This window comes from Gallinula chloropus, assembly GCF_964237585.1.
Source record: "Gallinula chloropus genome assembly, chromosome: 2".
Taxonomy (NCBI): Eukaryota; Metazoa; Chordata; class Aves; order Gruiformes; family Rallidae; genus Gallinula; species Gallinula chloropus.
Window position 1 is genome coordinate 63,852,645 of NC_140086.1, and position 22,554 is coordinate 63,875,198.

Sequence of the window (22,554 nt, forward strand, 5' to 3'; positions counted from 1 at the left end):
TGTCAAAAAGGGTAGGTCCTGTTTTGGGAATATTTAGCAGTAAATATAACAATATTTACGTGAATGTCAGGTGAAGCTGTCAGAGTTAGTTAAGGAATTGCCAATTTTCAGTTACCTGTGTAGATGAGGATTTATGTAGATGGTGTATCTGTGTGGTGGGTTGACCCTGGGCAGCAGTCGAACACCCAGCAGCCACTCACTCATCGCCCACTGCAGTATGGTAGGAGGGAGAATTGCAGTAGCAAAAGCAAAAAATAAAAGCTTGTGATGAAAGCAGTTTAATAAATGAAGGAGAAAAGAAACAAACCCCCAACAGCCAAGGGATGTAAAGGGCAAACATTCAGTACCGCCCCCCCCCCCCCAAGCAGACTCATGCTTGGTCTGTCTCTGAGCAAAGTCTACCCTGGAATGTCTGCCCCTGAGTTTGTATTGCTGAGTGTGGGCATAGAATAGGATTTTTTAATTATTTTTTTAAAATCTGCTGTCCCCTCCAACCTCTCACCCACCCTCAGCCTACTCGTTGTGGGGGCAGAGTGAGAAAGAGAGGAGGCCTTCATGCCATACAAGCACTGTTCTGCAGTAGCTAAAACATCGTTGTGTTAGTCACAAATCTGAAACAGCACCATACAGGCTGCTGGGAAGCAAGTTAACTCTATCCTAGCCAGACCCAGCGCAGTCTATTCAGCGTATGATGGAGCGTTCATGCTGCGTCATGTCAGGCTTCTCTGCTGCCTGCAGTGCATCGGTGTGGTTGTGAAACTTCTGGAGTCATCTGTGGTCCAGAAAGGAGTGCAGCTGCTTTGTGTTGCCAAATGCTCTTGGCACCCAGACATCCATCTCAGCAGGGCACCCCTGCAAGCTTAAGTGTCTGACCCGGTACTGCTTTATATCCCAGACTGGTTATCGACCCAAACACGGTAAAACTACCTTGTCTTATATAAGCAAATCTTAATTGATTTATGGATTTTTGTCTGATACGTGGACTTGAGAGTTGAGTCTTTCCCCAGTTCTTCCCATTAGAAGTCATGAAGAATGACAGTTTACTGGTTTTGGTTGAGTGCTGAGCTGGGATTAAACTAGCCTGATTCTTTTAGGATTCCAGAGCTAAGCAAAATGATTTCATGATTCATTATCACTTGTGTTCTGCGACTTCAAGTGTAGTACGAGAAAACATCAATATCACCTTCTCTGTTTGGTTCTATTGTCCTGCCGCTTTCTTTCCACTTGTAAATGAGTAAATAGGTTTTGATAGGGTCAGACCCTTTTGTCCCTAAACTTGCCAGCTGCCATTTAACCTCAGTGACAAGTTTTCACCCATGAATTCCTCAAGCCAGAGTGTTGTATTCACAGTGTCCTCTCAGTCAGATGAGAGTAGGCTATTAGAGATCTAATAAGGCTGTGCTGCATTCACAGCTGAATGAGCCCATCTGCGCCTTGCAGAGAGGATTGCAGGCTGCCATGAGGCACTGTGCTGCTTACATAAGGAAGAAATGGTTGGGAGTGCTCTAATTCTGTCTTCCTCCTTCTACATTGAGTTGTCATCGGTGGCTTATAGCAGAGAGCACCTGCTCGCTGACTCAACTCCCGAGGTCAGGTTTTCATGAAGGTTCTATCACATAAATCTGCAGCTGAGATGACCCAAAGCTTGACTGCTGCTGCCCTAAGAGGGACAATTAATTTGTAAAGAACTTGAAGGTTGTAATGTTAGGAGTATTTAAATAAGTCTATCTTTAAACTCAAAGTTTATTATCATTGGTGGGTACTTTGCAAATCTGATTCTGGTATTTTTGGATGCTTTGGGCTAACTGTAGGAATACAGGCAATGCGTATGTTTGACTCTGCATAATCAGCTAAGTGCTCCCTGTTTCATCTAATTGTATTGGTACTTGACTGTCTTTCTCAAACTGGGGAATAGGGAATAGGGTTGATTTATGTTACAACTATACAAACATGCAAATTGAAAAAAAAAAAAGATGACAGTAGCTTTTTCACTGATTCTGTGCAGTTAATACTAATAAATGGCAGTGGTGCAGCTGCTCAGTGAGATTTGCCATTTACTGTAGTGTGCAGACCTGAAAAAATCACTTCTTTTTCCAGGGGATTTGTTACTTTGATATTCCTGTTGCATTTTGTATGGGCTTGCTTATGGCTGTCAAGACGTATCTTCTCTCTAGTAAAAGCATGCCAGTTTTTCATGGAATTTGGTTGACATTACATGCTTAATCAGTTAATGTCTTCTGTTGTGACTGAAACCTCAAACCTTTAATTTTGTATTATTGACCTGAATGGTATTGTTAGTTCATTAATAGACAATAGACCTGTGTTATCATCTGGACAAAGTATATATGACTATAAACAGATTGCTTCATCTGTGTACCTAACATATATATGTTTATCTGAGAGCATAGGGCCCGTATTAACTATTTATGATAAGGTTGCTGATCTGATAACAAATTGGATTTTGATTTTGTTTCCCTTTGGCACACAGGCAATGTTTAGAGTTAGTTGTTGGGGTTTTTTGTTGGTTTTTTTGTTTGGGTTTTTTAAATATTTCTCAGAGCATTTAAAAGTATAGTATCCGTATGCCACCGCCAACTTATTGAATTAGCATCATCTGTGTGTTTTTGGGGTATTCAAAATATTGTCCTTTAAGATAGGTTCAGTATTTTGCAGTGTTTGATGTGTTTCATGATCTAAGCTGATGCATCTAGAAGTGTTTTTTTCTCTGCTATAAGGAAATCAGCTTGCACAACTGGGTTTTATTGCTGATTTCCCTGCAGTGTGGTAATATAGGTTATTACTTCGACTTGGTATCGTGCAGAGGTATCTATCAGTCTAAGTAATGTCTTTGGTTATTAATTGTTCTAACAGAAAACTGACAAACTGTTAATAAATTTTGGAATTGAAATGAAGAGAGACCCAAGTCATACTTCACTGGGTCTGTGACACCTGACTGAAGTTAAAATACAGCTCACTTGCTTGTTACTTTTTAAGTTGACAGGATCTTTTCTGATTTTCTGTTTTCACAGTTCTAAACACCACATAACAGTTTGGTCCTTGTTGTTATCCAGTTGTCTGATTTCAGCAAGGATATTGTTATGAATACTCTGCTTATTACTACTGGAAGAGTAAACCAGAAAGTCACTTCCTGCATCTTCAGTAAAAGGGAGCTGTGCAAATCTGAGTCACACAGTATTTGGCTGGCAATAGGGGAACAAATTGTGTTTTAGTGACAATATAGGTGAAAAAAGATTATTATAGTTTCAGCTTTTCCTAAAGCTAGTTTGGAAATACAGTTGATAAGTGAATTTGTTCCAATTTATGTCCATGTCGGATCTCAAACCCTTTATTTGAGTGAAACAACTGAACTTTCAGAGGTCTTTTAAATCCAAATGGGTCTCTTTTTGTGCATACCACCTGTAATTACTTAGAGCAGTTTCCAGCCTGATCTTCCAGTAGTTGAACCTTTGGTTTGCTGTGCCTTATCTAGCCTTAAAGGCCTTCAGGTGCATTTCTGCAGTAAGTCCTCTGCCAAGCTGCTTTCTTCAGTCTGGACTGTATAGTTCAGATGCTGATTGTGGTATCTAATCCTGACTCCCAAATGTCTGTCATTTGCCTTTTAGCAATATGAAAGGACCAAAAAAGCTATGAATTTGGCTTTGCAAATAGTTACGAAGATTTTCTTTACGTGAGTAATGCTCAAGATATTATGGACATAAGCAATGAATTTTCTAAATGTATGCCTTTGTGTTTCTTCTTGCTGGGGTCTGAGGGCTGTGAGGAAAGTGAAGAGGCTTGCACATAGTTCAGGGTTTATAATCACCCATGAACTAGTCTTGAGAAACTCCTTACACTTGGATACAGGGTGTGATGTGCTCAACTCATTTGCCAAAGTTTAGACTGTTTCTCTGTTCTTTCCTATGGAACATACTAAGATTATGCTTTTGTTACCACTTTCTGTTTATTTTAGTAGTGATCATTTCCTTCTTTTTAAGGAAAAGTTGAAACACTGTCTTCCTGTATATCTCTGCATTGGTTGGTATGATTTCATACACTTACAGTTGTCAAATTCTGTTGAAACATCACAAGGATATTCAATTTTTCATGAACGTAAAATGCATGATATGATGCATGTTTTAATAAAAGTGATGTGTAGAAATGTTATTGACCTAAAAGGTAAGTCACTTGGTAATATTATTCAGATGCTAGTGGCACTTTGCTTTTTCTGCATTTCAAATTGTAGGGAAGTCAGCACCTTTGATTATTTCCAAGTTACACTTTTGCTACATCAATTGCTTAGACATTGTTTTTGTATGTTGTGTGGTGTCTTTGATCTGGAGAGTGAATGTTTGAAGATAATAATCTTTTTGGTTCATGGTGAGGCCTTTCTGAAGTCATGGATTGAATCATTTTTCAGTTGTCAATTTAAGTGAGAGGTCAAAGCCTTTATGGGGTTGAACAATTACACCTTTTTCTGTGGGAAAGGAAAGCTGCTTGCACTGTTTTCATGTAGTCCAAGTGTTGGAGTAGATTTTTCTTTCACTTCTATTTCTTCTCATGCCAGTATTTACAGGAACTGATTTTACTTGGGTACATTTATCACAAGAATGCCTAAAAGGCAGTGTGTTGTCATTAAAGCTGTGCTTTGTGGCTGTTGAAGAATTGTGACCATTTCAGGGATGGAAAGGATACCTGTTATTGGTAGGGTTTGTGTATGCTATGAATTTACAGTTGAGAGTTCTTTAAAAGATGCAGTAAGTTAAAGTTTATACATGTTAAAGATTTGTGGTACTGAACCAACAAAGTCAGTATCAAACTCGCAGTCAGGATGGAGTTCTGAGATGAGTAACTCAAAAACAACTGGTGTGACATTAAGCAGGCAGCCACTGATACAGCGCTGGGCAGCACTGGGGATCGTTCCACCATGGGGGCTCCCACGGGTGAGCAAAGCACATCAGTTCATATACAGAGATGCCACACACAGTCATCAGATTCCCTGGAAAGGGCAGTCCCATGCTGATGAGTTCTCAGAAATCATTTACATACTTCAAGCATTAGCAGTAAAATTAGGGGTAGGGTCTTTTCCTCTTTTGGTGGTCATCTGTGGTCTTCCTCACACTGTCTGCTAGCTGAACTTTGGGCTTCCTTTGTCCATATATAGTCATGGCCACCCTTCAGCCACAGATTCCCTGGATCTCCCTGGAACAGTAGGCAAGAGTGTGCCGGAGTGGATAATGCCACCTGGGGCACACCTTTAGCAGTGTTCCCCCTTATCTTTATTTGTGGGTAAGGTTCACTTCTGTACGCCCCATCTTTTTGCATAGCTTTGAATTGTCTGGGCTCATTGAAGCCAAATGGAAACCCTCTGGCTTGACTGTCGGGCAGCTGAATAGTGGTTTGATTTGCGCTCTGGGCATATCAACTGTTGAAGGAATTCAAGGCTCAACCCAGGTTTTGGTTGGTTGAATTACACACCACTGCCCTGCTCAGTCTCAGCTTACAGGCCAGCTCAGATTTGAGTTTTCTACACAACTCCCCACGAGCTGTCTCTACGGAGATGGGGCCTGAAGGCAATCCAAGGCTGAGTCCCTTTTACAGCCCCCCATGAGCTGCCTGGTGCCCCAGACATTACCAAAACCTGTTTGTGGAACTCTGACCCAGACCATCCTTACGTTCCACCGCATGACCTGAGTCACGATTTGACCACTTCCATGTTTCCATTGGCCCATGTGTGGGTTGAAGTGGCATCTGCAGTAGAGCCAGGTATTCTCCGGTTTCTGGGTGAACCCTTACCTGAGAGAGAGGTTTTACTGTAATTCTTTTAACACAACTGACAGCAATACCTGTCACAGTAACACGAGTGATGATAACGATGAATGTTTGCAAGAGGTTGGTCATCCACCCAGAAAACACCCATCCTGTTCTAGCAAAAATATTTCTCGACCAAGTGTCCTTCCTTTGTCTGCAGCTCATGTGTAACTTCAGCTCTCTTCTGCATCTTCTGGAGGTATTCTCAAAGATGTGGTGACACATTAGGAATTGTAGTTAAGCTTTTATGTATCAGAGTAGGGATTCTCAGGGATTTAATGCTTCTTATTAGGAAGAAATGCTTTCTTCTGAGGGTGGTGAGGCCCTGCCACAGGCTGCCCAGAGAAGCTGTGGCTGCCCCCTCCCTGGCAGTGTTCAGAGCCAGGTTAGATGGGGCTTTGGGCAATCTGGTCTAGGGGAGAGTGTCCCTGCTTGTGGCAGTGGGTTGGAACAAGGTGGGCTTTTGAGGTCCCTTCCAAGCCAAATCAGTCTGTGATTCTAGTTAGACAGCTTAGTCCAGAGATGGGAAGTTGGTTTTACTTGTGATTTCTCACCTAAAATATCTTTTGCTGAAATGTTTCCTAGAGCTTCCTGAGCTACAGTCTTTTTGAGTATGAGAATTTTTAGCCGAGAAAAAAGGTGTTTAGTATGTATGGTATTGATTTTTGTTTTCCTTGTAATTTGGGTATTGAATGAGACAGGACTTGGAGGTAGGTACAGAACTGAGTAGGAGTACTATGTGTATTGTAGTCTTTGGTTTCCTCTGAGGAAGTGTAAACAGGATGCTGTAAGCTTCTAGTTGAGTTGTTACTTCCTATGTCTAATTCTTACATACACGGTGAGAAGTACGGACTTTGTTAAAGGGAAATATCAGGCCTTGTGTGTCTAGATAATAAAATCAATGTTCCTTGTTTTTTTCTTCCCCATCTTGTTGCACTCTGTTGTTGGTGCAATTTTTGGGCATCTCTCAGCTGTTTAAAATATTGGTGTTTGGTTTACAACTGGAAAGGGAGCTAATAAAGGTTTTGCATTGCCAGAAGTAGAAGAAAAGACTCTTAAACTTTCTGTAAGGAGAAAAACAAAAAGGAAAAAGCAGAGGGCAGAAAACCCCTGTAGTCAGAACTGTTGAGTATGTCGTATTAGAAAGTTGATTGTTTTAGAAACGTGATGTAATATTACTAAAAGTAACTACTGACAGCATCTTACTCATCCCCAGCCTATTTGTCAGCTTTTTGTTTTGTTGTAAACTTGATGGATGTTTATGAAGCACAGACAGAATCTATTACACATTACTAGAAAAAGGTGACTTTGTATATCCTTAGCAATTGGCAGTTAGAGGGATGGACATACTCCTTTGGTCCACTGTGTCTATGGAAGCAGTAATGTTTATACCCAAGAACTTTAATATCCCGTGAAGTTAGAATCTTGTGTAAGTCAAACTTCTACATGAGTTTGAATAGTTTCTGCTTGAAAAACTGTGGGGCTTTTTAAATAAATGACAAGCAAATGAAATGTGACCTCATAGAAATTGTTTCAATGCTTGTTTTGTAGATGATGTTCTGACACCGAATATAGAGAACAGTAATTTTCCCTACCAAGTACCTAACTTCCAGAAGTGTGAGATCTGTTTGCTGTCTTTTCCAAGAGAGACTCAGTTCCAGCGCCATATGAGGGATCATGAGCAAAATGACAAGGTATGAATTTTAGTAGCTATAAATTCAGAAAATGCAGTGTATATTGATATTTTCATATATTGACAAGTAAAGCTAATGGGTTTTTTTAATCCCATATCTAATAATTAGTACTTGGGGATCTCGGAGCTTTATGAAGTTTCTCTTTTAATTTTCCCTCGTGTATTCTTTGAGACAGGACTTTACTTTGATACCATTTAGACTGTTTTTCCAGTTCAGTAATTTTTAATTTTAGCCATTTTCTTTGATTTGTAAAATATTCAGGTAGTTGAGAAATCAAGTACAAGTTTCTTTTAATTGAATTTGCAAGCTGATTCTAAACATTAGCAATAAAAAGAAAATAATGATTTTATTGATTAACTCAACACCACTAATCACTCATAGCTGTTTTCAATAATGCCAAGCAACTTAATCTGGTATGCATGTATTAGTGAGTAGATTAATGTCACCGCTTCAGCTGCTTACAAATCAAATTTGGGAAAGAATGAGAAAAATACAGACACTTGATTAAGACTGGACTGACTTTTTAAATGAAGCTTTTGCCACAGATTTCATCTGTAATCTGAAGCACTCTGTTCCCTGCTTTCTGTTTCCCAAAGCTAAATCTAATTTACATGTGATGGAAAAATAATTTTATTACTGTTTAAGCCAGCTGTAGCTACTGGTTAATTTTTACAAAATGTAGGACTTCAGTATGATAATCCAGGTAAACAAAGAATTGCTTGCACAAGTTTCAACATTGTAAAGTTGACATAGGAAAAATGGAGTTTGATATTGTTAAAACCATGCTATTGTGCATTTGTGTAAAATACAGGTGCTCTTAAATAATGAAGACTGATTGTGCAGGTACCAACTCAAGAGCAGTCAGTCAGTCCTGGCATAAACAAAACTCTTTGCTGGTTCGATTATCAATTTTGTTTTAAGGAGAGTTCACAGTCTCAGTTAAAGTAGGAAAATTTATTTCTGTCTCTTGTTCATTCTTCTCTCCTGCTGACTTCACTCTCCTCGGACAGTCCTGATTTTGAGAGTCTGTTTAATTCCCCTGTCTTCTGTCCCCATGCGTTCTTGAACTGCTGTATTTGCATTTTTAGTTGAGAGATGCAAAGAAGAGAAAATAGTTAAGACTGGCATTTTAAAGGAAGATTATTGTACGTAGGTACTTGAATTGCTCTTTTTTTACATTTTGAACATTTTGATTTGTATGGTTTTCTGTGTCACCTGGGATATGGAAATCTTTATGGAGAGATTGAATTTTGCCTTTATTTTTGTGGTTTTACTAAACAGCCTCACCGATGTGACCAGTGTCCGATGTCATTCAATGTTGAATTCAACTTGACACTTCATAAATGTACTCACAATGGTGATGATCCCATGTGTCCTGTGTGCAACAAGAAATTCTCCAGAGTAGCCAGTCTGAAAGCTCATATAATGCTACATGAGAAAGAAGAGGTAATTCATTACACCTTATAATTTAAATATTGAAAAGACATGTCATCAGAGTTGTATTTAATCCCTTACCTATATGCTTTAGATTGGAGGATTGAATAAATGGTGTCATACTGAGGAAATACAAAATTTTAGAAGCGAGTCTGTTTTAATAATAGCAGCCAAAATTAATACAGTTGGTACAAGCAAGTGTTCCCATCCTGTCTTTACCAACTGATTGGGCATTTACAAATACTTTTCTTTTGAAGCAATTTCTGTGATTTCATATAAGTTGATAAGCCCACGTGTAATAGTATGGGTGATAATTTTTGATCATGGTGAGGCATTCTCACCATCTATTTCTTGCATTATGAAGCTGTTCCCTTATCCAGAACGCCCACCCCTTTTTCTTGAGTGGTTATTTTGCTTGAGAGTACTTCTTGTTCCTTTTTCTCTCACTATTTCATTTTCCATTTTTATAAGGCATTGCTTAAATTTTTAACGCACTTAATGCACAGTAGTATTTTGCACACCTTATAGTCATTACTGTGTTACTGCAGTTGCCAGAGTTGATTGTACTGCCCAAAATACCAACTTCTCAATCATGTAACCTCCTCCTCCTCCTGTGAATGCTTTTCTAAAATTGTACTTTGGGTTGGAGAATTGGAGCTGAGTCAAATATGCTTTTTTATTGCCAGACTTCTAATCATAAACACAACAATTGTATGTTTCCCCATACCAACTGCAGACAGCTTTACAGCAGTTTTTGACCAGTAGGTTTGGGATGATAGGTAGGGAATTCAGTCTGTATGGAACATATCCCTCCCTTAATCTTGTTACCAGTTCACTTTTTATCATGTACATAATCGAGTTAAAATGAGAGGACTTGAGTACAATTTTGTGTGGTGCTAATGTATCTATAATGATACATAGCTTAATAGGTATTTATTGAGTAAACTTGGTTTATGAAAAGCTAAAACCATCAGAATAAGGAAACTGCATTGAGAAACATGCCTAAGAGTGATTTTTAGTATTTGTTTCTGTCACTAGGGGATTTTTCATCCACTTCAACAGCTCTGATTTCAGTACTTGGTGCAGATGTCAGAAGAATAGGTTGTGTGATTCCTTCCAATATAGAACTCAATCTGTTGCTTGAAAATTAAATTTAAAGATATGAACACCTTTCAGTTCCTAAGGAATGTATTCTTACAAGGGCCTATAATTCTGTGATAAACCAGAGATCAATGTAACAGTTCACAGAGAACTGCAAGAATAACTTTCCCAGTAGTTATACACAGGGCTTGTAGGGGAGCTGGAGTTTGAACCTGAAGCAGAGTGTAGTGATGGCAGCATCACTAGCTGTCATTCAGGGGTCTTTTTCATAATGTGCAGGATAAGATGTTATTAGTGGAGTACTATCTCCCTCCTGTTTAGTATTCTTTTGCTGTTAGAAGGGTTGAAAATCAGAAAACAGAGCAAAGATACATACTTGCTTAGGGAACATATGTAGCAGCTGGGGAGATTGCTGCACAAAGCCAAAGTTTGGGTAACGTTAGGCTTGCTTTGGGCTGCATCAGCCAGTTCTATCCAGATATGAGTGCAGGAGGGCAATAACAAGAAACTAGGGTGATTAACTTCTTGAGTTCTCCAATTAGGTTTGGGAGAGCATCTGTCTGTGTTGAAATGCAGGTTTGCATGATTGATTGGTCCTGTGAGAGGATTCCAGAAGGAATTTTCTGGGCTATTGAAATTGAGTCTGCAAGAGGCTTTACTCTCCGTGTTCTTTGGTGATTTGTGTGTGATAAACTGGTGTAATGGGGAAAAAAAAACCCACAAACCAACACATTTGAAATTCCTCCTGTTCAGGTAGCTTTTTTTTAAGAAATCATGAAGAACATACCTTGTGTAAATATGTCCAACCTTGTAGAGTGTTCCTGGTTTTGTCTGTTTCCTCAGTGGAAATGGACAGTGGTACCACCACTGCTTTTTGAGTTGCTGAGACTGGAATGCTAAATACCAACTGCAAATTTCTAATTTATTGTGCTAAAGCGGCTACTGTGTCTTCTTTCTCCATGAGTGTGAGGTTTGCTTGGGCTTTAGAAAATAGCTAAAAAAATAAAAATAAAACTGGTATTTGGTGGCTATAAAAGGGAAATTCTGTTTCTAAGAAGTCTTGGGTGTGAGGTGTTTCTTGCAGGGTTTTTTTTCCTCTCTCTCCGCCCTCCCCCACATTCCCAAACAGTACTCATTGTATTTGATTTGTGCTGTCTTATAATTTTAATGATTATCTATCAGTGTATGAACAGACCCTTTTGTTTAATGTTAGAAGGTGAGTTTAACCATAGTCACCTTAACAATGTGTGATTACTTGTTTTCTGTGTGGTAGGGGACTTTTTGTTTGCTTGAGGGGCAAAAAAATAAATCTGTTACTGCCTTTTCCAGAGACATGCTGTTGGGTTTGGCAAACTGAACAAAAAACTCAGGAATACTTGTGTTTTACTGTGTCCTTGCTTTCTTACAGCAATGAACCAAAATACATAGACTTCTGTTGACTCAAACACCATTTCTTAGGCTATTTGTTTGTGGAAGTTGCCTAACAGAATATGTGTAACAACAAAATAATGTCATATATGTGTCTGAAAAACGCTGAGAAGCAATAGACAAACTCAGTTTTGGGGACCATGAGCTTACTTCAGTATGCATTGTAAGCTTCTCTTTGGGTATTTTTTCCTCACTTGTACAGAAGGATCATTGAAAACCAAATCTGTTGCATAAGAGCCATACTTTACGGTAAGTATTCTTATTCAGATTTAGATGTAGGTCCTGGAAAACAAAGTAATATTTACTTCTTGTCCCACACTACAGCTGCGGTCAGGTAATAGTGATCTCTAGGTTAGATTAAACAAGTAATTTTTGAGGTAGTATTTCATTAAAGGAATGCAGATTTTTAAGTTTTTGTGTGGAAACGTCTGGTGATACTGCAGAACTCTTGGGGTTTTTTTAGATTTAGGGAAAAGTTCATTGTCAAAGTATTTTAAAAATGGCACTGCGTATCTTTGTTCCTTTTGATTTAAACATTCTTGTCAATACCTTTATTTAAATGAACACTGTAGGGTTTTTTCTCCCTTTTTGATCATTCAGGGAGGAAAAAAAAGAGTAGAAAACATTTCCATTCGCAGTGATAATTGCAATTATTGAAAACTGAGCTGCGACAAAAACTCTCTGAATTCACTTACGCACGCCAGTAAGGAACATATAACAGATGTCTTGCCAAAGAGATGGTGGATATTTTTAGATGCTTAATCTTAACTCTCTGCTTAGATTTTGTAAAATAAAGATACAGTAAGAAATGAACTTAATGGCTTTGAAAAGCAAAGTGAAGTCAAACAAACGAGGCTTTTCGTTTTCATTGAAACAATATTTGTTTCTTCCTCTGAATTTCAGGGGGATGGCAGTGCTTTTGCATTAAACATTACAAGTATGAATTCCGTTCTAAATGACATGGAATACTAAAGTAACTGGAAAGTGGTATGTTTAGCGCTGCTTTAAAGTTAGTGGTTTGAAGTAATACCTGTAAAAAACCATTATGTGTCCCTATTTATTTCTGTTGGCTTATCTGTAACTGTGGTGGGATTTACTGTAAGTGAAGATGACTGAATGTGTATGAGTAAATGTGTAAAATCTCTACAGCTAAGGTGTTTCTGGTTAGGAAGTGGTATGTTTCACAAATGTTTATATAGAGTATAGGTAATGGCAGGAAAGTTCCTTTGTGTATCTAAAGCTAGCCTACTGAGGAAATAGGGAATGGTGGTGAGGGTGGTTCTGAGCTCCTTGCTTCTGCCACCATATGAACCTTTTCCAGAATTCAGTTTCAGTGGAGTTTCTTAATATATAAATATTACCTTAGCTTGTTCGTGATTTATATTATGGGACTCATAACCTTTTTCTTTGCTTGTATACTTTTATAGCTGCCTGCTTCCAGCTGCCAATGTCCATAGAAGGATACATTAATCTACTTGAGCAAAGCTTGTGCAAGTGTTACTACTCTTTGAGAATCTTTTGAAAAATCAGTCTCTATTATCTCTTTCAGAATCTTATCTGTTCAGAGTGTGGAGATGAATTTACTTTACAGAGTCAGCTGTCCATACACATGGAAGAACATCGTCAAGAATTGGCAGGCAGTAGGACCCACAGCTGCAAGTCTTGCAAAAAGGAATTTGAAACTTCTTCACAGCTAAAGGAGCATATGAAAACTCACTATAAAATAAGGTGACAATCATGGGATTGTATCAAAATGAGATGTTACTTAGAAGGTGATAGCTGGGGGAAGCAAGAGTAGCATAAGACTAGCATTTCTAGTCAGCAAAGTACCATGCAGATTGTTTCTTTTCTGTGGCAGGCTGTTACGAAATTGCATTTGTTTTTTAAAACTTTGCTAAAGTAAGTAGTTGTTTTTGGAGGCTTTGGGTTTTTTTTCCCCTGTTTTCATATTTAGGCACCCATACTATGCATAGTTCCATCTCTAGCTATTTGTAAACATAGGCAAAGTTCTTCTGATAAACAAGTGCTTTTTGAAGTGTGTTTATGTGTGTTTTTAAAGGCTAACGGCAGTACATTGAAGAAAAAGTATACTAATTTTATCTAGCAGTTACTGTAATTGCAAAAATCCTGATACAATCCTGCAAAGAAGTTGTTCTTTGCAGTCTGATAATCTTTTGCAAGTAGTCCTTAACCACAATCTGCTGTGAGTTTCTTGTAAATCTGAAAAAGCACAAAATGAAGGTAAAAAATAGGCCTTATAAACCCTGGGTTTACTTTTGGTGAAAATTTACTCTGTCCTTTCTTTCAGCTCTCTAATTTAACTCTACATTTAGGAAGGTAAAAGTTAAGTTAGAAGAAAGAAAACCTTACTCGTGTTGGTTTAGTTTATATCTTAAGAAAGCCTAAGGTTCTTCAAAGTTGATCTCTCTCTTAATCGTTGCTCTGTTTCTGTAAACAACAGACAGAAAAAATACACATTAAAAAATCAGATATACAGGGTATTCCCAGTTATTTTTGTTAGCAGATGATACAGGTAGTAAGATCTTAACAGTTGTGTTCCAGAAGGTTTAAAATGGTTGTTGATTTCCATTTGCAAATGGAAAATTGAGGTAAAGGTGTTATGCTTCTATTGAGTTACAGAATATTGCACACACAATCATTCCTGTTGTGGAAAACTCCCATGTAAGTTAGGATGGATAAACAGAGAATGGATGAGTGAATATAACATGCTGTCTGAGATTGTGGGAGTATTGTGCATGCTACATTCTGATATTAATGAAATAAAAGTGCTCTATGATAATTTGTTTTCATAAGCATGTATTATTTCTAGATTCAGAACTTATATGAGAATCACTTTATCAGTTCAGATGTAGAAACGTGTTGCATTTGTGTTCAAGAATCTGCTGTCCCTAGTGGTGTTTTACTGTGCTTTCACCAGCAGCACCGTCTGAGTGAGTCAGTTAATGACTTGTATAAGTGATCCCACTCTACTTCCTGCATTTTGATAGAAATGATTTTGAAAGGAAAAATGTGAATATTCTGATTATAATTTTTTTATTTATTGACACAGTCCTATTCTTCAGATGAATTATGAAAAGTTAACATTTGACTAGGCAGCCTGACTGTGTTTAAAGTTCAAAGACATACATTAGTAGTTAAAAATCTTACTACTTGATTCCTGCTTTTCATTGGAAAATAAGCTTCAAATTTTTTTTAGAATTTGATATTATGAAGAGCCTTTTTCCTGTTGGTTTTTTCATAAAGTTCGTTTTTCACTTTTCCTTCCGAAAAAGGTGTTTATTTTGTGTTTGAAGCATTTGAATGAAAAACTATGATGACATTAGAATTTTAGTATCTACCTTTTGCTGAAAAGAAAATGGTCATAACTCTGAGGGAATATTTTAGAAGGTGATCTGATCTTGAAGGATTGTCTCTGCATTTGTCTCCAAATTTGGTATTATTTCCTTAACTAAAATGCCACGTCTATAATTGAAAGAGATGTTGTTCATCAGAGAGCATATTTTGACAATTGGGCTGGTCTAGATCTGCCCTGAGATGGAATGGGGAGGAGGTTCTAACATCTGTGCTGTTCTCTCTCTGATTCTTCAATTGATTCTACTCTGAATACTTCAGTAAATTTTGATAGCTATAATTAATAGGCATAAGTAAAATGCATTACTTTGTGCTCACTCTGCAAAAGTATAAAAAGGTTAGAAACATGTCATGTTTGTTTCAAGTAATTGGAAGGAAAAATGTGCTTTCCTTAAAATATACACCAAATATCTATGTTCCCTCAGAGTAGAAAGGTGCATTATTTGAGTAGGCTTAATGATTTCCTGTGTTATGCACAGACTCCTCTGCTATTTTTGTGTTTTGTATTGTTATACTGAGGTTTCAAGGTGGTGGTGTATTTTGCACATCTGCTCCACATTTAGCTAGTTCTTCTTTTTCAGGTGTTCAGAAAACCACCAGGTATTTGAATTTGTATAATTTCAGTCAGCTTTAAGCAGTATTGACAAGCTCGGTTACTGTATCGGTGTAAATACTCTGGCAGTATGGAAAACGTGGAGTGCTGTAGATACCACTGCCTTATGGTTTCACCTTATTTAGCTGAGTTTTTCTAATGTCTTTTGTAATATCCCTTAGGTTTCAGTTCCACCCCCCTGCCTTCCCCAGCATAAAATCAGTTGTTTTTCCCACGTTGCTGACTTTTGTTTGTAGAGAAAGGAATTATGGGAAGTTACATCATCTGTTACCGGGTCTCTGTGGATATAATGATTTGTATTTGAGGAACAGGGGTGAATATTTGGGTTGTTACATTCCTAACTTGTTTTTGTTTGACCCTGAGCAACTGCATTTGAGTTCTGTTCTACCTAATCTAGTTAAGAACAAAAGTCTTGCTGTGCACCAAGTCTTCTTGCACTGAGTTGAAAGTTCCTACCAAAGTAGTAGTTGTGGAGTCAGGGCATCTTCTAGGAGAATTTACGGTGTGAAGGTCTGTAGAGAACATCTAAGAAATACTGGTTTTGTTACAGAAATAATGAAGATTCTTGGTGTTTGTAGGCACTTATAAAAGCTCTCCATTTCCATTGCTCTTTTGTTCCGTTACAGAGTTTGGTTTTGATTGTCACAGTTGACACACTGTACGTTGTCATCAAATTTACACTGTATGTTAAAAATGATGGGGTAAAATCAGCTTCTGCCAAATAATGTTTAATACTAGGATTAAAAGGATTTTATTGATTTGTTTTGTTTGTTTTTTTTTTTTTTTAATGACAGGGTATCAAATACCAGGTCTTACAACAGAAATATTGACAGAAGTGGGTTTACCTATTCCTGTCCACACTGTGGAAAGACGTTTCAGAAGCCAAGCCAGTTAACAAGACATGTTAGGATACACACAGGTAACACTCTGGAATTAAGTTTGCATTTGTTTTACAATATACAACTAATCTCTGAAATACTAAATATTTTTCTCCCTGTTGGGATTTGAAATAGTATTAATACATATGGCTCATTAGATGCTGTTAGCTCTTGGTTTAAACAACCCTTTGTGTAATTCCTTTGATTAATAAATTTATATGCTTTTGAAAATGTTTTTAACTCTTTCTAACTATGAACATCTGGAAATTTTACTGACTTACTGGTTTCATTTGTAACAGTATACCAGTTTTGGTATGTAACATTTCAATGAACCTAAAATTGGAATACCTAGATAAGGGTCGGTCAGGTATTCTAAATAGGGTTTATATACTCTAGAGCACAGGTTGTAAAGTTTACAATCAAAAAAGAGTAGAAATGCATGAGAATGAATAACATTACTAACATAGTAGTCTTGCTTTTGGGTTTAGATGGATTTATTTAAAGCTGCTGACATATATTTTCTTTGCTTACTGTGACTGCCGTTTTCAGGCTGTCCAAAGTGAACTTGTGAGATGATAAGCCTAGATTCTAATCTTGATATTTGAGAAAGAGCATGTGGCTGTTCAATTTTGCATAATATCTGTAATAAATACGTGTATTTGTTTAACCCTTAAGCAATTTCAGTAACTGTAAGTTACAGCACAGTAAGTGTTGTATAAAATAGTAAAAAAGTTTTTGAAGTGAACGGAGTACTGTCAGAGTAGTTGTCAGGTTTCAACCAGACATACATAATATAGCAAAAGTTCAGCTTTAAAGAAAATCTTAATTGAAGGTGCTCCACTACTGCGCAGTGTATAGGTATTTTCCATCTTGTGAATAAATTGCTTTTTGTCTAGTTTTTAGGTAAAAAAAAAATAAATTCTGTCAGTGTGCAATGTTGTTTGTATTAGCAGTCTGTTCAGACAGTGATGTGAAGGGTTGCTATGTGTGAGAATGGCTTTGTTTGCCAGGAAAGAAAAGTTCTGTTGCATGACTTCTTAGGAATCTTTTCAAGTTTTATAATTTAATTGTTAAGCAATAACACAAGAGGTCACCCTCGTACCTGCTTTAAAAGTTGCCTCTAAGTAATATCTAAGAAAGTTAATTTTCAGTGACTTTTTTTTTGAGTTTTGTATCTATTTGATACAGTGTTTTATTCTAGTCAGAATTAAAGGAGATTCTAGTTGGTTGAGGACACTTTTCTGAATCTTCGGAAAGATCAAAAGCATTTGTAGTTCTTTTGACAAGTAAAAGGACGTTGGTTTATTGGGAAACCAGCGAAGAATGTGAAGTCCTAATCTGCACATGCTATAGATCATTTTGAGTTCCAAGTGGCTGGTGAATGCTCACTTAATTTGTGAAGTATGCTGTTACCTTAAATCTGCAGACAATCTGCCTGGCAACCAATTGCTTCAGGTACAGGAAAAAATGTGGGAAAGACAAATGCTGCTTTACAGAATTTAGAATGCTTAAGTCTTTAATTTTTAAGCATGTCTGTGCTACACAGACAGCATTCCATTACTGTTTAAATTGCAATAGTTTTTATGTTCGTAGCTATTAATTTCGAGCACTTGCACCATTTTTGGGGGAAAAAGAGTCTCAGGAATTGCAGTTCCCTTATTAATAACTTAGTAATGAACCTCATATTCCCCTTCCCAGATCTGTATTTTATTAAGTGGTACCTGAGAATTATGGACATTCCACACTTCCACGCTATAATTAATATTTAGTGTTAATAATGAAATTTTCTTAAATAGGTGAACTTTACGTGAAGCAATACTTCTATGTGTCCACCAGCCAATACTAATGGAAACTAAGCTAAGCCTTTTTTAACTGTGAAAACTCAGTATGAACTTTGTCACTGTTTTTCAAATTCTGAAACAGTACTCTCTGTTTTAGTCTGTATTAAAAAAGTACACAGCTAAACCCCACAAACCGTAAAGCATTTTCAAAAGCCATAAGCAGCAGAACAGAAAATGAATATTCCTTCAGAGTTGATATTCTGTGAGTTGTATGCTTGTAATCTATGTCAGCAAATAGCCGCTCTTATTTTAAACAATGTGAATTTAATTGAGAATCATATTAAACTAGATGTAATTACAGTTATATAATTAGAAGTAATTTAAAAATATTCATTAAAACTGCTTTAGTGCGCATAATATTTAGCACATGCTAGTACTTCCTGGTGTAGCAGACATAATGCACAGCATGCTCATAGGGTTTTTTTTGCTAACAAAATGTGGAAATGTAAAGTGTTGAAAGTTCTCAGAGGTCCTGGAGTTAGCACAGCTAAAATATTTCACTTGAAAAAAAAAAAGAAAAAGAAAAAAAGTTCACAATGGCAATTTCCAGTAGCCTTAATTAAGACATGTGGTTGTGAGAAGCTGTACTTTGGTCTTAGTACTTGTGTTTCAATTATGTATCTTTGTAATATGTTAATGTGGTTCTATTATGTTTTGTTGCTTACAATTTCTGGGGATTTTTCAATGGGTAATCTGTCTTTGTAAAAATAACTCTTAAGTGTCCGCACCACTGAGAAAACAGAAATCAGGCAATGGGGACGGAGCATTCCTGTAGCAATACTGCCTAGATTTTCTTTAATGTTCAGTAGTAATATGAACATTCCGGGGTTTATAAGTATATTTTAGAAAGAACTGTGCAAAACCATTGTTTTACTGCACATTTTCAATAGGTGTCTGTAAAGAATGAATGGGTATTAACATTTGTTGGGGAGCAGGAGCTATAGGCCATCTTTTTCGGTGTTGCTGTAAGGCTTTTTGATTTTAGACAAACCAAAAGGTTACATTTTTGACTGTTAGTTATTTATTATGGTCCATTCCACCCTCTACTTCTGTGTTTGTTTCCGTGCAGGTACATTCATTTTACAGGTTCAGGTGTGAAAGAGTTGGCATTATGTGGTTTTGGTTTCCTTTTCCCCTTTTCCTTTTCCTCAGGTGGTTTTGCACAGCAACTTCTGAGATGCTTCCAAACCACAGGTTGAGGGGATGCTGTTCCAAATAATTTTCACACTAGTTCCATTTATTTTATGCTTTCTAACTGCTCGTCACCAACCAGGTCATAAAACTTGCTCACAGAGCTACATCTTAATCAGAGTAGCAGCCGAGGTTGGTGATGGAGGTAAACGATTTCATTGCCAAAACACCCAATAACATGTGTTTACGTGTGGCTATGTACACATAAGCGTTTAATTTTAACGGATGGAAATTTTCAGGCAGGTAGAGGAAGCTGCGAATGCTTATTTAAAGCCCTTTATCCCCCCCAACCCGCCCCCTCGCCCCCTCCCCCTCGCCCCCTCCCACCCACCCCTTCTCTCTGTCTCTGTCAGGTGAGCGGCCGTTTAAATGCAGCGAGTGCGGGAAGGCCTTCAACCAGAAGGGGGCGCTGCAGACCCACATGATCAAGCACACCGGCGAGAAGCCCCACGCTTGTGCCTTTTGTCCTGCAGCCTTTTCTCAGAAAGGCAACCTTCAGTCACACATACAGAGAGTTCACTCCGAGGTAAATACCCTTATTCGTAAAGCCCTTGCCGCTGATATACTGCTTATTCGTTTCCCAGTGTTGAAAGCGCCCTGTTTGCTGTTCCCGGGCTGCGCCGGTGCTTCCTGCGGCCGATGTGGATTTACTGCTGTGGTGTAGATTCCAGTTGGGTGGTCGCACCTGCAAGCGTTCCTGAAATAGCTTCATCTGAATAGATGTGTGCTCAGGAGACGTAGCAAAACCTTCGCTTACCCTTGTCTCTTCAGATAGATTAAGAAATTACTAGTGGGTTTAGGTGTATAAAAATGTACCTGTGTCAGTCCTGGGAGAAGGAGGGCTAGAATCAGGTGAGAGTAAGCCAAAAGCAGCAAAGCAGAAAATGGTGAAAAATGTCAAAGCCAAACAACAACCCACCTACTCCATCACAGACCATGCTTGCAATTTGTCTTTGAAGTATTTATCTAACAGCCTTTTTCAGAGGTTTTTCAGTTACAGATAGAAGAAAATTACAGAATAAGATAAAAAACCATGGTTATCGCAGACCTCTTTATGCTGATTTTTTTTCTTGTGACAGAAAATTTTTAAGATTCAAAAGGTGCTGTTAAGATAATGTAATTTAATGTTATGACTGACACTGACTATGTCACTTTCTTCAGTAATTTCCTTGCAGACTTTAGTGATTCATGGTTGGAAATACCTGTAGAAAGAGACCCAGTTTTGATTTGGAAGCTATAAAATGTTAGGAACAGCTTTTTTTCTTTTTTTTTTCCCCCTCATTTTTTTTTTTCCCTGCGTGCAAAATATCATCTCCACTGTCACTTTTTCCCCTGCTCCATCTGAGCTTTACTTTCATGTTTTCCATTTCTGTGTTACAATAATAGATCTTATTTATTGGAATATTTTATTTTTTTAGTAAGGATCCTTTTAGTGTGTTAGAGTAATTTTACTTTTAGGGCATAGTCCTTCAGTTAATATGACTTAGTGTTTTGTATTACACTTTATTATATTAAATTATATGTTTATGTCTCATGTGACTTTTGACTACTTACTTTCTGTACTGATCACAGCTCCCTATATGTGATAGTTTTTGCTCCATGAAAAAAATGCATCAATGTTAATTTCATGATTTACAGTGATTTATTTTCTTTTCAAGAATAGGAGATTGTTGGAGTTCAAGCCAAAAATATTTTTCAGTTTTTTCTCTGTTAGTCTGCTTTCCTGTTAAGTAAAAAAAAAAAGTCCTGAAAAAACCCCAACCCAACCTATTTTAGCTCTCATAACCTCATAGCATATTTCTTATGTGCATAAACAATGAAAAATATAAAAAATGGCAGGAAAAGGGAAAATGTAATAAATTTTGGGTTTTTTTTTTAAAGGTGAAGAATGGTCCTACATACAACTGTACAGAATGTAGCTGTGTCTTCAAAAGCTTGGGCAGTTTAAATACACATATCAGCAAAATGCACATGGGTGGTCCACAGAATTCTGCAAGCTCTACAACAGATGTATCTCATGTTTCAGCGGTAAGTTTTGCTTGGCATAGTGATAAAATGCCTTTAAGAGTTTATCTGGGTTTCCTTCCCAGACAGCATAAAATTAATTGTGAAGTTTTGCTGGAAGAGTGCTGGAACACTGAAATCTGGAACTATTCAAATTATATATTAGTTTTAACTGATTTTCAGAAATAGTTTATATAGCTCTATTGCATATGATGACGTAGTGGATTCTTTCTCTGAGTATTTCTCATATCTTGTTTTAAGTGTCAGCTGCTTATTTGACAGACCATGAAGAGAAAAAGCTTTATTGGAAGCACTGAATGTTGGTGGGTTTTGTTTACCAAGATACAAGAAGCTACATTTCAGAAACTGCTTCTGGTTTCGTAAAACTATTTTATTTTTTGAGCCAGTGCATATTTCATGTATCATAGTATTTTTTTCTTCTTTGAATAGAACTACTTTTTCTACCTTTATTGCCCTCTGTTTCACATAATATCCAGCTTTATGCTTTAAAGTTCAATGGATAACAAGTAACAGCAGACTTTGGAGAAGAGGGTTAAAATTTAAAGTCTCTATTTCATTTTGCAGCTGTGTCTAGTAGCGTTGTTTGGAGCACCATTCTTATTTTGTAGCTTTCATAAAGTGTTTTCTTTCTGTATGGCAGTTGCTATGAGTCTCTTCAGGTTAACTGAAAGAGAAAGAGACCGATGTGTCCTATGTGCTTGCAAGTACATATAACCTCTACATCTCTTTGTACATCTCTTCATTCGCAAGCCTAATCTTAAATGCAGAATGGAAAAGGATTTCTTCATACTTCCTCATGTTTTCTTTTCCTGCCCAGCTTTGTTTTGGAGTTTGGTTTGCTTGAGTATTTTGCATTTGCATTGTGTATTGATGCGACAGAAGCGTATTGTTGTTACCTTTGCTGCATACCTGCTTCTCTGCTTGCATGATGTGGTGGGTGGGAGGAAATACAGAATACTTCAGTACAGTAGTATGAGCAGAATGGGAGAGGAAAAAAACTTGCCAATAATGGGTCCCTTCCAGCTCAGGGTATTCTGTGATTCTGTGATAAGTTTAACAAGGAAGAATAAAGATAGTAACTGATGTGCCAGTTGCATATTAAAAGAACATTATGCTTTTTTATTTTTAATTATATATCTGAAATTTCAAAGATTTGATAGATTTATTTT

General features: G+C 37.3%; 1 protein-coding gene across 1 annotated transcript in view; it reads left to right on the forward strand.

Moving 5' to 3' along the window:
- Positions 1-22,554, forward strand: part of ZNF236 (zinc finger protein 236) — a gene marked incomplete at its 5' end in the record, with an annotated part of 79,044 nt that overhangs the window by 5,529 nt on the left and 50,961 nt on the right. The window contains 6 exons of the mRNA XM_084280161.1: positions 7,360-7,502; positions 8,784-8,948; positions 13,015-13,193; positions 16,245-16,369; positions 19,714-19,886; positions 21,242-21,388. Coding sequence (XP_084136287.1) covers positions 7,360-7,502; positions 8,784-8,948; positions 13,015-13,193; positions 16,245-16,369; positions 19,714-19,886; positions 21,242-21,388 — 932 coding nt within the window. The remainder of the gene's footprint in view (positions 1-7,359; positions 7,503-8,783; positions 8,949-13,014; positions 13,194-16,244; positions 16,370-19,713; positions 19,887-21,241; positions 21,389-22,554) is intronic.